The 15,094-nt window shown below is 40.2% G+C and overlaps 1 protein-coding gene and 1 pseudogene across 1 annotated transcript; both read right to left on the bottom strand.

Annotated features, from left to right (window-relative positions):
* Nucleotides 1-918: 918 nt before the first annotated feature.
* LOC147993059 (uncharacterized) lies at nt 919-7,061 on the bottom strand (annotated as a pseudogene).
* Nucleotides 7,062-12,674: 5,613 nt separating this feature from the next.
* On the bottom strand, nt 12,675-13,603 carry LOC147993058 (uncharacterized). The gene is made up of 3 exons (XM_087533358.1): nt 13,455-13,603; nt 13,136-13,329; nt 12,675-12,810 (listed from the first exon to the last, which is right to left on the bottom strand). Exons 1-3 carry the CDS (start codon nt 13,584-13,586, stop codon nt 12,675-12,677), a joined length of 462 nt encoding a protein of 153 aa, XP_087389484.1. The 5' UTR covers nt 13,587-13,603.
* Between the last annotated feature and the right edge of the window lie 1,491 nt (nt 13,604-15,094).

The raw sequence follows: 15,094 nt of genomic DNA, 5'->3' as shown, positions 1-15,094 counted from the left end.
AGTATGTTTCAGGCTTTTAGCATGGTTAGCTGCCTATTAACACCGATTAGATCGAGTAGCAACAGTACCAGCAGATTAGTTTGCTGACAGACAAACTAGCATCAAGTTCTATAACTATAAGCAAACAAGTACAGTACCTATCACGCACTCTAGGACAGAATGAATACAAGCCACGAACATGCAGGTTCTACAATCATATGTAGAGTAGTTGTTACAACGAACAGCGCACTTGGGCAGTTGCCGAAGCAGGTAACAAAAGTATGCAAACCAAGCACAAAATTATGCAGAACAGAGAACTAGCAGCCTCAGAGTTCCATGCATGCTGCACATCTTGCAAAACTCCGCTCCTCCTCCAACTCTCTGAAATTAACAGCACCGCACACACAACAAAAACTTGAGGGTAGATAGGCCTGCAACCATGTAGCTAACTCTGCTTTGGCTGCTAACACTGTAAAGAGTAGAGTAGTTTGCTCACAGACAAACTAGCAAGAGATTACAAATACTAGGCATGCTCAACAAAAGCACAAAGTAGAAATCTCCTGTTTGGTTAACCATACAGAAACAGGACCCAATTAATGGAAATGGGAAATAGTACAAGTATTGCAATCTCCTATTTGGTTAACCATACAGAAAAGTGAAAGGAGCAGGGAACATAAGCCTACAAACTAAGCACAAAGTAGAAAGGGTGGGGGAGAGGACTCTACATTGAGTTTCAAGAACCTGTAGAACAAAACACTAGTACAGGCGATGGCCTGCATCTTCAAAGTCACATGCTGCAGGTCTTGCAAACAAGTTTCACGTCACGATGGCTTGTAATTTCAAGTTCTTCTTCAACTCCAACAATTTAAATCACCCAGAACAAAATCTTGCAGGTTGGTTCAGGTCGCAACCTGGTTGTGTAGCATATGCATGCACTGTCTAGAACTCAATCCGCTGTAAAACGAATGGTGAAAATTATTTGATTAGATTCAATTCTTGCTGATATGAATGATAAGTGCAGGTTCAATATATAGGAGAAACATGTTTTGTTCAGATCAAGAAGAAAAGTTTAACGCACTGGCCTCGGCCTGTACTGCAAACAAATTCCCAATACACTTATTGTGTCCATCTTTACATTGGTAGAGGTACACTGTCACTTGACGTACTCTAGAAATTAGACTACTTGTCTTTGCACTATTATTATTATATTTTGGAAAACAAGGCGCTTTTAAACAAAAGGGAAATTGCAAATCCAAGTAGATGAATATCTCTGCATGTATGCATGAAAGAACCAAATAAGAAATGCAAGATGAATACATCAAGAAAAAACGAAACATGAAGCATATCAGAATAAGATTAGTATGACAAAGGGCTTGGCGGGACACATACCTTCTTTTCTATGCAAGCCAGCTTGGCCTTTGTCTCCTCTAATTCAAACATTGCTTTAGTCCAGGGCACCCCGTTATTTGTAGGTCCTGTAGGTTAGTGAGTTGATGTATTCCCTCAGGAAAAGACTTGATACCATCACATCCACTCAGATAAAGTCTCTTTAGAGAGGTGGGCAGCACAGATTCCCTTTCTTGGTTGTGAGTGAGCTTCATCTTTCCGTCCTCTGGTTCAGCAACTACGTGCTCTAGTGCATTGCAGCTAATAAGTAATATTTTCTGGAGGCTGGTGAGTTGTTTGATGCTTGCCGGCAAAGACCTCAAGCCTTCATTGTTATCTAGGGCAAGTTGCTTGAGAGAGGTCAATTCGCCTACCCAATGTGGCACTTCAGATATGCTTTTGCAGAAGCTCAGTTGTAGCCATTCAAGCTTTGTGAGTTGCCTCATGTTCTCGTTCAACTCCTTTATACGACTGCTATACTGTATATACAGAGTCTTTAGAGATGGGAGCTCGCCCAACATTTTGGCAGTTCTTCCATGTGTTGGTCCTCTAGCCATACTTCCTCCAAAGAGGATAGTAGTTGGATGATATCTGGTGAGCCGGTTGGATCGCCACAATTGGCAATAGACAAAGAAGGGAGTCCAGGAAAGTGTTGAAGCCACCTCCATTGGTGAGGCCCCTTGCAGTCTCTAATTGACAGCCCAGTAGTTACTAGAGAAGAGGAGAAAGCACTGGTGTGTGACACAATGCACTCATCCCATGATGATAACACATAATCACTGCATCGTATCTCCCATATTTTAGCTTTGGGCAGAGGCCCTTTCATCCTTAGCATGGGACAACCATTTATTTGCACTCTTGTTAACACGTTCTCCTCACCGGTGGAGTATGAAGTGTCCCACTCTTCCAGATTTGCCATATCTCTGAGAACCAGTGAGTTCAGGTTTGGTAGTTGGCCCACTACCCAGCCTGGAAAGATGACACTGTTATAACCACTTATCTCCAATTCACTCAATGTGCTTGGAGGCACTAGTTTTTCCAGCAACATTTTGTCATCCACAAATCTGTCAACACCTCGAGTCCACTCCAGTTTCAACAACCGAATGCTTTGCTTTTCCATTAATTTTATACTATGTGCCTCTCCTGCGGACCTCACATTTTCAAGTTCAGTTATCTCCAGCTCAAAAGGATTTGTGGACTTTAGCAGGACAAGATTGCTGCTAGATCCATCATTACGAGCACGCACCACAAAGTGTGGTAACGATATTGCACTACTATCGAGTTGAGGTACTTCAGCAAGACTGTAACAATTCTCTAAATAAAGAAACTTCAAGCTACCAACTGTACATATACTCTTAGGTATTTTCTCCAATCGTCTGCACCTTGAGAGGTCCAATGTGTGCAGTTTTGTCAGGCTACAAATACTTTCAGGTATTCTTTCCATATAATTTTCAGACAAGTCCAAATGCTCTAGATCTGAAAGATTAATTCCGCATATCTGGTTGATGAGACTGTCCAAGGTTTCTGCAGAGAGAGGATCATATGAGGAGTCTACTGGTATATTTCTTTGTTCAGATATATTTAAATACCGAAGCTTGGTCAGATCATCTGGCAGCGAACTAAGGTGTGTTTCTTTTAAATTTAAATGTTGCAGACTGGTAAGACCGACCAAAGCTTCATGTATACCATCAATCATACAACAACGTGATAAGTCAAGATGGAGCAGGTTCTTCAGACTCCCAAATAATCTTGGCAATTTTTTCATATCTCGCCAACCTGATAAGTTTAAGTACTTGAGTTGACTGAATCCGCCCAAAGATTCAGGGAGCTTCTTGAGTCCACATTTCCTTGAAGATAAGTTCAAATACTCGAGTTTGGTGAGGGCACCCAAAAGAGGTAAATACATCAGAGGTCTTAGAACTTGCACATGGCGGTCACTTTGGTGCACAAAGTTGCAAAATACGTATTTGTGGTCACTAAACTTGCGAGGCCGTTCAAATACAGTCACTCTCACCGTATGTATGCGTATTCGTAGCTGCCAGCATGACATGGGCCCGCTGTAAGCCGCTGTAAATGTTCTTGTATGATAGATTTTTGTAGAAAAGCCCTTAGCTCTTCTTTTATTTACATAAGAAGCCCCTCAAATAAAAAAACAGTGGAGGGATTTTGATCCCACGACGTATTACTGGGTGGCTCGCTTGGACAACCACCACAACAACAGTACGACAACCTTGTATATCTTATCAACGCAGACTGAAAAAATTTAATGAAGAAATCTATCTAATAACCTGTGCAACCGGCGGGTTCGAACCTATGACATGGTGATTCACTCGCGCATAAGCTAACCACCAGGCAACTGCGACATGTGATGTAGTTTGTGGACAAACAATGTATATGTTTTTTATCACTCTTGTTCTATGTAAATACGTGCCATTTTAAAAACTGTTTAAACATTGTAAAAAAAATGTTTGTGTAATTCAAAATATGTTCGTGCATTAAAAAAGCTATGCGAACAGTTTTTTGAACTATGCGAACATAATTGTACATTGTGTAATTCAAAATATATAGTGTTTCAACTTTTTTTAATGCAATGTACATTTTTTAGTTAACACAAATATTTTTTACAGTGTTTAAACATTTTTTTAACGCATGTACATATTTTGAATTGCACAAATAATCTTTTATAAAGTTTAAATATTTTTAAAATAAAAAATATTTATTTAATGTAATATAAATATAACTTGTTTTACTAATGACTTATATCAACAAAATTATAATTTAAATATTATACATGATTAAATATTCATACCAACAGTTTAGATTTTAAATTATTAATATTGTAAACTATATAAACATTGAACTATACAAAATGTGCATATAATTATTGAAATTATTGTATAATTAAAATAGTTTATGAATTTAATTTTAAAAATTATTAGTATTATAATAATAATAATATTTTTATTATTCATAAATATTATTTGGAAATAATACATGAACAATCTTTTATGATCCATGAATTTCTAAAATAACACGAATAGGTTTAACGATATAACATTTTTTTAATTATGAATATTTCTAAAAGATGCACATTTTTTGAATTATGAATATTTTAAAAATTATTTCTGTTATTTTTATACAAACATTTTTATAATTTATAAGTATTATTTAAGAATAATACATGAACAATATTTGAAAGTTATCTTATTATTGGCATTATAATTTACATACTGTCTACAAATTTTTGTAAAAATAAACAAGTGCAAAGTAGGTCGCGTGGACCGCAGACCATTTCTGCTCCATGAGCGTTTTTGTTTTTGTACATTAAATGTAGTTATCCATAATGGTTCTGTACATACATGTGGTGCAGTGGCTGGGACGTGTATTGTTCTAGCATTAGGTCGAGGGTTTGAGACCTAGTCGTCATACTTTTTTTGGATAAATTATCGCTCATCCTGAGAGTTAGGTCCCATCGGTGGTTGACTTTTTTTGCACAAAAAGAAAAAGAAGCAAGGGTTTTGTGCAATAATGCGTCCATGTGTCATTGACAGTGGCCCGTGCCATGCTGGTGTAAATGGATACGCCCGCGTACGGGGAGGGTGACTGTATTTGAACGGTCTCACAAGTTTAGTGACTACAAATACGTATTTTGCAACTTTGTGCACCAAAGTGACCGTTGCGTGCAAGTTCTATGACCCGTGGTGTATTTACCTCCACCCAAAAATTCTGCTTCTTTACCACATTCAAGATATGAGCTGTTTGATAAGTTTAAATACTGCAGTTTGGATAGGCCGCCCAGAACTTCTGGTATATCTCCGATATTTGGGCAGTATGATAAGTTCAAATACTCTAGCTGTGTGAGGCTCTCCAATAACACTGATATTCCTTCCACAGACGAGCAATTTGATAAGTCCAAATGCGCCAATTTTTGTAGCCTCCTGAATGATTCTGGCAGTTTTGTAATTCCCGAACAACTTGACAAATCAAGATACATTAGACTCTCAATTTCTCCAATTGACTCTGGTAATGCTAAGATTGTAGGAGATCCATGAAGATTCAGATAAATCAATTTTGAGAGCTTGGTGATACTGTCTGGAATCTTTGCATCTTGGACTCTTGAAGCATTAAGATATCTCAATTGCTTCAGTTCACCAATACAATCTGCCAACGTATATATGGCGCACTCACTTAAGTCCAAGACACGCAAAGACTTGGCAGATGAAAATGCAGCATCATGAAGTTCATATTTGTCACAATCCATAAAACGCAACGCTCTTATCTTGGATAAGTCTGATCCCAATGACTTGCTACAATCATCTAGCAATGCATAGTGGTAGCGGCTTCCTTCAGAATTATTAATATTGCCAACAAAAATAATTTCATCCTCCATGACAAATCTTGCTAAATCATGCATGGTGAACAATATAACATCTTCATCATATAGCTCAAAAGTCTGCAACATAATCATTCAGCAGTGTCAGACTTTTGGATTTATTTAGATTTAAACAATTTATGACTTCATTCTTCAAGTGTAAAACATTTTTATGCGTCAACTCCTTTATTAAATACTAAATTTTATTTTTGGTCCCCTGCTATTTCCCAAGTTTAGATTTGGTCTTTAAGATCCAAACTAGACAATTATGAACTTTTGAGTCTCAAGCCCATACGAATTTCTTGTCTCAAACATTGCAAAATCATATTTGATGACGCGGCTGTTCTTTTGCGTCAGCGTCTGCCACTTAAACATGATTTTACTTAACAAAAAAAATAGGAAAGGAAAATAATTATTTGATAAAATTCAGAATAAGAAAAAAAAATACTGCGAACACTAATGCAACAGAAGCACAAAAAAAACAAGAATATGTAGGAAAATGAAAACCCTGCAGTGCCTTGCTTCATCCTCGCCTCTAGGGATGATGACCTATCAACGAGAAAGACGAGGAGGTTGCTGTTCATCGTCTCCCACCTCCCTATGTAGGCAGGTGGTAGCCCGCCTCGGGCCTCCATGCGAGGTAGCTGCAACAGGCAGCCTGCATCATCAGATCCCACGGCAGCAACCACAATTTTTTAGTCTCTCACTAGTATGGAACAACCTATCACATAAGATACATAACCAGCAATTTTGACGAAACCCGGTGGTTATGTATCACATAAGATACATAACCCAGCAATTTTGGGTCCATTAAAGATGGGATCTCACTGGTTTCAGAAGATATGCTTATAATTATATGTACGAACTTATTCTTAGTTGTACAGAAACGTGTATAGATTTGTCTATTTGACCATTTGACCATTTTGTGTGAAAGGAATTACATCAATGCTTTTGTAATGTGAGCTCGCTAGCAGGAATATTATTATTATTACTTTTGGCTGATGGAAGATGGCTAGCGATTGACTGTCTGATGCATGTGTTCATTGGCGGGTTCCTCTGTCCACGTGTGTTAGCTCGAGCTATCTCTGTCCTGCGAGTACTGGTGGCTGGCAAAACCGCTAGTATAATGTACACTATTCCCGTCGTACTTAATATAAGACGTTTTTGGCAATATAACAATGCCAAAAAATCCTATATTAACGCTCGTCGGTGCGGCGGACATGCCAGGTGGTGGGTCCTTGTGGCGGCCGGTGCGGCGGATCTTGGGACCCCATTTCCGAGCTCGTCGCAGGACGCGCGTGGCAGCTGGAGCTTCCTCCGGCATCGATGGCGCTTGATGCGGGATCATGGTGTTGGTTGCCATTGTATGGGCGAAGACAACGGCTGGCGGGATGGTGGGTGCTCCCTGTAGCGCCCAGAATCGGGGTGGCGGCCCCTCTTCATCAACGGCGGCGGACTTTGAGGTCGTGTGGGCGACTCGGAGTCAGGATCTCGAGGTGGTGGCGGTATGGGTTCGATGTGGCTCGGCGGGTGACACATGTGCCTCTTTCGGAGTTGTCAGGCAATGCATGTCGCCGGCAGGTGGAGCCACTGGTGGATGCGCTACCGACGGATGTTATGCACAACGTCTTATGTGGAGACGTCAAGTCATGCCTGCTATCGGCAAGTGATGCACGGTGGCTCTGGTGGAGGTCTCATGTTTAGACTGTTGGTGTTGGATCGAAGGTGGTGCAGTAGTAGTGGGAGGCAGGCCGTATGGGACGTCTTTGTCTTCCGTTGTCTTCTCCAGAGGTATCCGGCTATCGAGGCGTCGGTAGACGGATAAGGGTGGATGGTATAGTAGGCTTCAACGACGAGTTTATGCACTTCGGTGGAAATATAAGATCACAGATCGGGCTATGTCGACGCGTGCATGCGCCGTGTTCTTGCTGAAGGTGGTTACTTGAAGCTTGGATTTGAGTATGAGAATCCCAAGTTCAACCATGTGGCGATTCCTTCTTGAAGGCGTAGCCCAGGAGTTGTGTATTTTTCATCTTTGTTGTGTCTTATAACATAGGATTATAGTGGCCTCAAGGCATGTGAAGAGGAGATTGAAATCTGTCAAAAAGATTGAACTCCGAAGTTATTACGTTGGGTTACATCCAAACTTTTAAGAACCTGACGTCCGGTGTTATTATGTTGGATTACATCCAAACGTCTAAGAACCTGACAGATCCCTTCACAAAGGGTTTTATCACGCAGTGTGATAGATAATGCGTCGATAGAGATGGGTTTGAGACCCACCATATGAATTACCCATAATGGTAGCCTACTCTATGTGATCGGAGATCCCGTAAAATAAAAGTGGGAGACAAACTGTCGGTCAGCTGGGAGGAGAATATCCCTATATTAATTATCCCACTCCGTGAAGATGCAATACTCTCCTAATCTGCATGGTAGGTTAATACTTGTCTTAATGTGTTCCAAATGGCCTGTCTATATAAGCAGAGATGTTGTCCTGCAGAGCATATCCTGATGAACGCACCTACATAAATTTGACTGTTAAACGTCGCAGTCTGTGAGAATTGGGTGTTCTCTAATAAATTCATGAAAGACCTTGGAGTATGGCGTATACGCTCCACCCGCGGGGAAGGCTTGCGGCAGCCCATTATCGGCCAAGGATTTGTGTGAGACTAGTCCCCAAGAAACTTGTAGTTCAAGTCATAGTCCACTATTGAAGTTGTGGTCTAGTGTAGCAAAAATTTCTAAGTGGAAGTTCAACTTAATGGTCTTCACTAAACACAGATATATAAACAATGTTTTGGAACTAAAAGATGGCATGTGCCAATGAGACTTTGTGGGGGATTGTTGGAATTTGTTAGTAGGCCTTTGGCCCAAAGCCCAACTAAAAATCTGAAATTATCATGGCCCATTCATGCATGGCTGTGAGTGGTGTGAGTGGGACTAAAGTTTAGTCCCACCCCGCTAGTTGAGTGATAGTTGCACCTCTTTATAAGGTGGGCTCTTCTAGCACTTGTATGAGCATGAGAAGAGGAGACCTACACGTGCGCTTTGCCTCCTCGCCTGCCTCGTCACGCCGCGCCAGACCGGGCCGGGTTTTAGGATGAGATGAGCCGAGGACAAAGCTATGCACGTTGTCTATATTTTTTTTGCTCGAAAAAATTAATGAGTCATTAATTACTAATAACAGACGCGTTAATTAGTCAGTCGTTTCTGATTCTTTAGGATCGTTGGGCTGTTACTGACTTTGACGTGGGATTTACTCCCACGACAAGACCTAACTGACCCGCTCTATATTGGCAGGCAGACGTCTATCCTAACTGCCACCACATCATATGGTTTCTCACTGTTCCAGATCATTGCGCCGCCACGCAAGTCATTTCCATCCCTCGTTTCGGCGTGCACTGCGAGAAGGGACAGCAGGCCTCTGAAACCCCGCCTCTCGTGATCCTGTACAGGAGAGGGGCGTTAAGGTTTTGGCGAGCGCACTCGCGCGACTGCTAGCAGCGACAACTTCGCCAACGACAACTTCTTCCCTGACCTTGGCAATCTCTTCATCAACGACATGGGCGACAACATCAACGCTAGGCTGTCCTATTCCTGCTGCATCGTATGTGATTATGGCCTCCTTGTTTGGGATCGTACTAGAATTCCTACTCCTACTTTGTGCCCTAGATTCGATCTGTTCATCTACTATGTTAGTCTGCATGATTAGTTTAATCTATATTGTTGATGTCATGATTTATTTACTGTTTATTCGGATTAAATAGTAATTTGCTCATATATTCAACAGTCGAGGCCAATACAGATCGAGTCGGCCGGATGCACATACACGTAAAATTTTGGTCACATACCACATGAAGGGTAAATATGTTTTTAAGGTGTCATTTAACACCGTCAAGGCTTAAAATAGACGGAAGTTTCATAAAAGGCATAAAATTTACACTCGATATTAAATAAGGAAAGAAAAGTTTATTAGTGTCAAATAAGGCAACAAATTTGAATACAATGTTAATTTAGGATTCTCTCGTTTGTAATTATGTGCCACATTTCAAGTTTTTTCCGTCTTCTTCCCTACGGTGATGTGGATCATAACTGAAATGTATACTTGCTAAGACATTAGACTCTAGAGCTTGATATATGTTCTATAAGAATAAAGTAATCATTGGGAACTTGGAGCCTAGTAACACAAAACTTGAGGAGAAACTGACTAACCATGAGATCTGTGTTCCTATGCATGAGGTGCATTGAGGATTATGAAACCACTAACACAACACCACGTGTTAACCCTCATCATTTCCCTGTGATAAATAATGTGTGTGTGTTGATCTTAGTATCTTGTTGCCATGTAGGATGAAGGCTATGATCCAGTGCAGTTTTCTAGATGATTTAAATATTGTAGGCTATAAATGGATTCACAAATCTAGACATGACTCCTTAAAGAGGCTAAAAGACTTGTAACTGGAAGGCTTATAATAAAGAGAGAAGAAATTTGTCTTATGACATCTTTCATTTTGTCGGAATTAAGGAATGGTCAAAAAAAAATTTGTTATCATGACGGCATGTTTTGTGTTGACATGTTCTATTTACATGGCTCATCTAGAAGGTTTTGTCATTAAAGGATAAAAGAGCATATATAAGACATGTTGTCTGGAGAATTTATTTTAGGAACTAATACAAGCGTTGAGACAATGTTACTCTGGGGGAGTACTGGTTGGATTGTGACTATGTTTGCCTTATGTTGCCACATTACTTTTTGCCACACTTGCCACACTTGCCTAACTTGAGTTGCTCAAATTGTTAGCCACATTTTGGCTTGCCTAAGGGAATCTTGTCACACTTTTTGTGTCTATGACATGTGGGGTTCACTGCTCATAAAAAAATTCTTGTCTTAGGTGTGGCTAGAACCAAACACCCACCTAACTTGGTCAAATTTGCCTAAGTTGAGGTGTGGCAAAGTGTGGCAATATGTGGCTGCAAACCAAACAGCCCCTAAGTTCTCTCCCTCATGTAGATGAAAAGCTTATTATCTAAACCAAGAGGTTTTCTATCTTCCAATAATGACATGAATGATCTTGGTGTTATCTTGTGCATTAATTGCATGGAGATTTATCGAGACAAAGTAAAATTCAGATTATGATGACATACATGGACAGAATATGAAAGAAATACGTTGTGCGCCAGTACTCCGTATCACATGCTGCTAAGGCTAATGGTGATGAAGTTGGACATTTTAGTGACCAAGGAGAAGAAATTTTAAACAGATCAGATAATATTGGTTCATCATTTTTCAGCTGTCAGAAGCACCTTGCGTATTAAGTATGAATGCGCCCTCTTATTTATGATTGGGATTCTTGGCAAAATTCTGTTTAAACCAGAATTGGGTCACTAGAAAGCCATTATCAAGCTTTGTAGTATATGCAAGGCGATCATTATTACATGCTCGTCGATAATGAGTCTGATAACCTCATAATTGTGGGTTAGTCAGACATTGTTTTGGTGAGGTATACGGATATTCAGAATTTGACGTCATGATACATCCGCACCTCACGCAATGAGCTTTATCATGGAAAAGCTCCTAAATAACAACCATGGCATCATCATATGCAATTTTTGGCATGTCAAGATGTTGAAATAACATTATTTCCAAAGTTAAGAGTGGTACACAATATCTCTAAACCACTCACTGCGACTATGATCACACAGTTCTCTATGCGAGTAACAACTAGTCAATTTGTGTTGCCAAAGACATTGACATTATGTCTGCATTGTGAAAGATAGATTCTAGGATCAAACATAAGATGTTGTATTTATAAGTTTTGCGGTTCCGCTTACTAAAGGCTTACCACCCATTATTTTATGATGGTGTTGCTGACATAGGCTTAGGAGCCTTTTTCTCATGGAAACAAGAACCATTAAATGAACTAACAGCCATAAAGCAATATATCGTCCTTTCCAAAATAGAATGATGTACTGTAGGCACTGAGGTTCAGTAGCATTTCACTGGTCATTGCAACACCTTACCTTGCGTTATTTCTATTGAGAGTGGGCTTATGATGTTTGTTAACCTCATGATTAAGGGGTGGGTGTTGGAATTAATCTCCAGTTGTAACAAACTGAGAGGGTAAAGGGGAGCCGACAACTCCCTCATAAGTGCCATGATCGGGGGCACCGAACCAACTACTTGGTTTTGGTCCAGTTCCTAAGCGCGGGAATAATATGAAGGGGGTTTGAGGTTGTTAGAAAGAGCTAACAACATAGCTTACACTCCTAATCCTAACTTCGGATCCTAAGGTGGCGCTGAAGGCATCCGAAGACCGTCTGCCATCTCCGGCCACCACGAGGGTAGTGTCGACAGCGTCATGTACCGTGCACGTCCATCTCCCTAGCATTGCTTCTTCCCCGCCATGCTCCACGCCCCTGGAGGGTCACAGCAGATTTATGGAGCCCCTGATGGCCATCTCTATGTTCATGTGTATGTTTTTAAGAATTTTTTGAAACTTTAAATTATGATTTAAGCGCATGAATAGTAAGACGGGTGCCATGGAGCCTGAGCTCCACCAAAACTTTTCGCAAACTTCATTGTTTTGTTTGAATGTTTTACCAGAGCTCTAACAAAATAAATGCCAACTTCATTTTCGAATCTAATACCTTACAAGCATTAGTATTAACACCCAGTGGGACAAAAAATACACTCAAAATTAGTGTGATCACTAATTTTTGTTTAAAAACATATATGTAAAAGATTGCTTTTTAGTTTGAGAGATACACCAACCAAAGTAAAGTTATAATGTCAAATACAATTAGCAATAAAGGTTTGTGTGTGAGGATCTCCTAGATCCCTTGCATTCCAGAAAAGACCTGAATGATAAAAACATGATGTATAAACTATAGAGCAACTAAAGACCTGACACCAATCGAGATATATGAAATTTTATCACTCCTCTTTATCTACATCATTTTCTTCTTCTTCTTCCGCAAGCAGATCATGGAAGCACATGCAATGTAGGAAACCCAGACCCACCAACCATGCGCACCCATTGGACAATATCACTTTGGCTCGAAACCACCGCCTGCAAGCATGCATATGAAAGAAAAGACTACTGATTAACTAACAAGAGCGCAGAGAAAATAGGTGTGTATGTATGTATGTACTATCTTTCTCTTGGTTTATTGGTCTTCATTGTATTTCGTGCCAAATTTTGACCATAAATTTAACTAACAAAATATTTATGCATACCATATTATTGAAAATTAAATTTAAATACAAATCCAACGATATATTTTTTGTTGACATGCATTAACATTCTATTATTTAAATCTTTGATCAAAATTTGGCATAAATTATGAAGGGACCAATAAACCAGGACAGAGGTAGTATGTACCATACTTACGTACCAGTTGGAGTCGTTTGGTCTAGGATCGACGTGCTTGGTGACGATCCCGAGCAGATCCGAGTATCTGGTGTGGAAGATCAAGCCGGTGGCCTTGTGGTGTTTGCCTAGTATTCTCTTGTCTAGCTCGAGCAGCACGGGGTACAGCTCCTCTGACAGCTCCTGCTGCCTGTCGTGCAGTTGCACCAACGAGAGCCTCTGGTGACGAACGGACGCAACGCAGCACGAGTGAGTACTTGTATATACGAGGCTTTAATTAATGAGAAAAAGTACGTCTTTGTCTATTTTAGTTTCGTGAGATGATGGAGCATGTAGGTACGTACCTCGGCAGCAGCGGAGGGGGTCGACGGTGAACCGGCGCCGTGCAAGAGCCGTGGCAGCAGCCGGAGCCGTTGCTCCGCCGGAGATCGCTGGAGCATCCTCGCCGCCGCCTGTAGTCGAAGCGCCGCCGCCATGATCGATCGATGACGATACGTACCCCTTCCTCGCTCCTCGGCTTGTATCGATGGGAGATTACCCTTTTTGTTTCGAGAACTCTAACGCGTTACGGGCCCAAGTTTAGCACAACGTGGAACCGGAGTCAGACGGCCCATGTCATCGCGTGCAGAGAATTAAAAGGCTATATCTCGCTCACAGCGAGTTTTTCTTCAGTCTTACTGAAGCGTCTACAGCAATCGGTCGGGCTGGCCCATTCGCGCACGGTTAAATGAAATAAGTGAATGAAAAGGGGAGCGCGTAAGGGGTGGAACCCTGGTCTCCTAAGACGCCCAGAGCTGCATCCGGTTGGAGCTTACCTACTTGATGCGAAATGAGCCAGTTTTTCCATTGGGTTTCCCGGGTGTTTTCACTAGTTTTTCGACAGGTTTTTCTCTGAGTTTTTTCTATTTCCACAGGTTCTTTTCTTTCCTATTTTCGTTGTTTTTTAAAAGTTTTCTTTATTTCTTTCTTGGTTTTCACTCATTTTTTCTTAACTTTTCTTTTCTATCCTTTTTCTTCATATTTCTTCGGTTTTGTTTCTTTCATTCTCGTTTATCATCGGTTTTCCCTTCTCTCTCGGGTTTCTTTTTTATATAGACATTTTTGGTATATATCTAATACCTTTTTCTGAACATGTTTAAATTTTTCCAATGCTTTATTAACATTTTCAAATACCATATTTATATTTTTAGAATATGTGGTAAATACTTTTTCTATACATGTCTAACATTTTTCAACTTCTTGTATAATTTTTTAAATACAAGTTTAACATTTTTAATACATGGCCAACATTTTTTATATACATATTCAAATTTTTTACAAATGCAAGTTCAACATATTTTAATACATGGTCAACATTTTTCATGCACACATTTAACTTCTTTTTAAATACAATTTAAATTTTTTAATACGTGGTCATTAATTTCTTTATACACATTTAATACGTGGTTAGAATATTTGTAAGTGTAGACAAAGGTAAAGAATATATTTGTAATATACTCCGGTATGGTTAGAATAATTGTAAGTGTAGAAAAAGGTAAAAAAGGATGAAAATGAAATAAAAAGTGAAAAAAAGAAGAAAGAATGAGGCAGTGGCCTCCCACACACTGGGCCGACACATATGCTCGCGCCACTGCAAGTCGCTTCAGTTAGTCGCAAGCTTCTCTCATGTGACGGAGATATAGCCCCGACCCTTCCTAAGAAGTCAAAGGGACGTAACTTCTATTCTTCGCCGCAAATTTTGAGGTCCTCGAGCCTCCACGCAAACAGTCCACCAATTCCTCTAGCAGGTGTCGTGGTTCCTGAGAGCTCCTTTAGGGTACCTTATGTGCCCGCTCACCTTCTAGCGCCTGTATGACGGTCGCCGTGGGCGGCCCAGCAGCATGTGAACAAAATATCATCAACTTGAAAAAAGTTCATCAAATTTGAAAAGAAAATCATCATATTTCAAAGAAATTTAATCAATTCTGAAAATGTTCACAAATTT

Source organism: Triticum urartu, chromosome 1A, assembly GCF_056163025.1.
Source record: "Triticum urartu cultivar PI428250 chromosome 1A, HENAU_Tu73, whole genome shotgun sequence".
Lineage (NCBI taxonomy): Eukaryota > Viridiplantae > Streptophyta > Magnoliopsida > Poales > Poaceae > Triticum > Triticum urartu.
The sequence above is the reverse complement of the archived record's forward strand: the minus strand, read 5'-3'. Positions and strand labels throughout refer to the sequence as shown.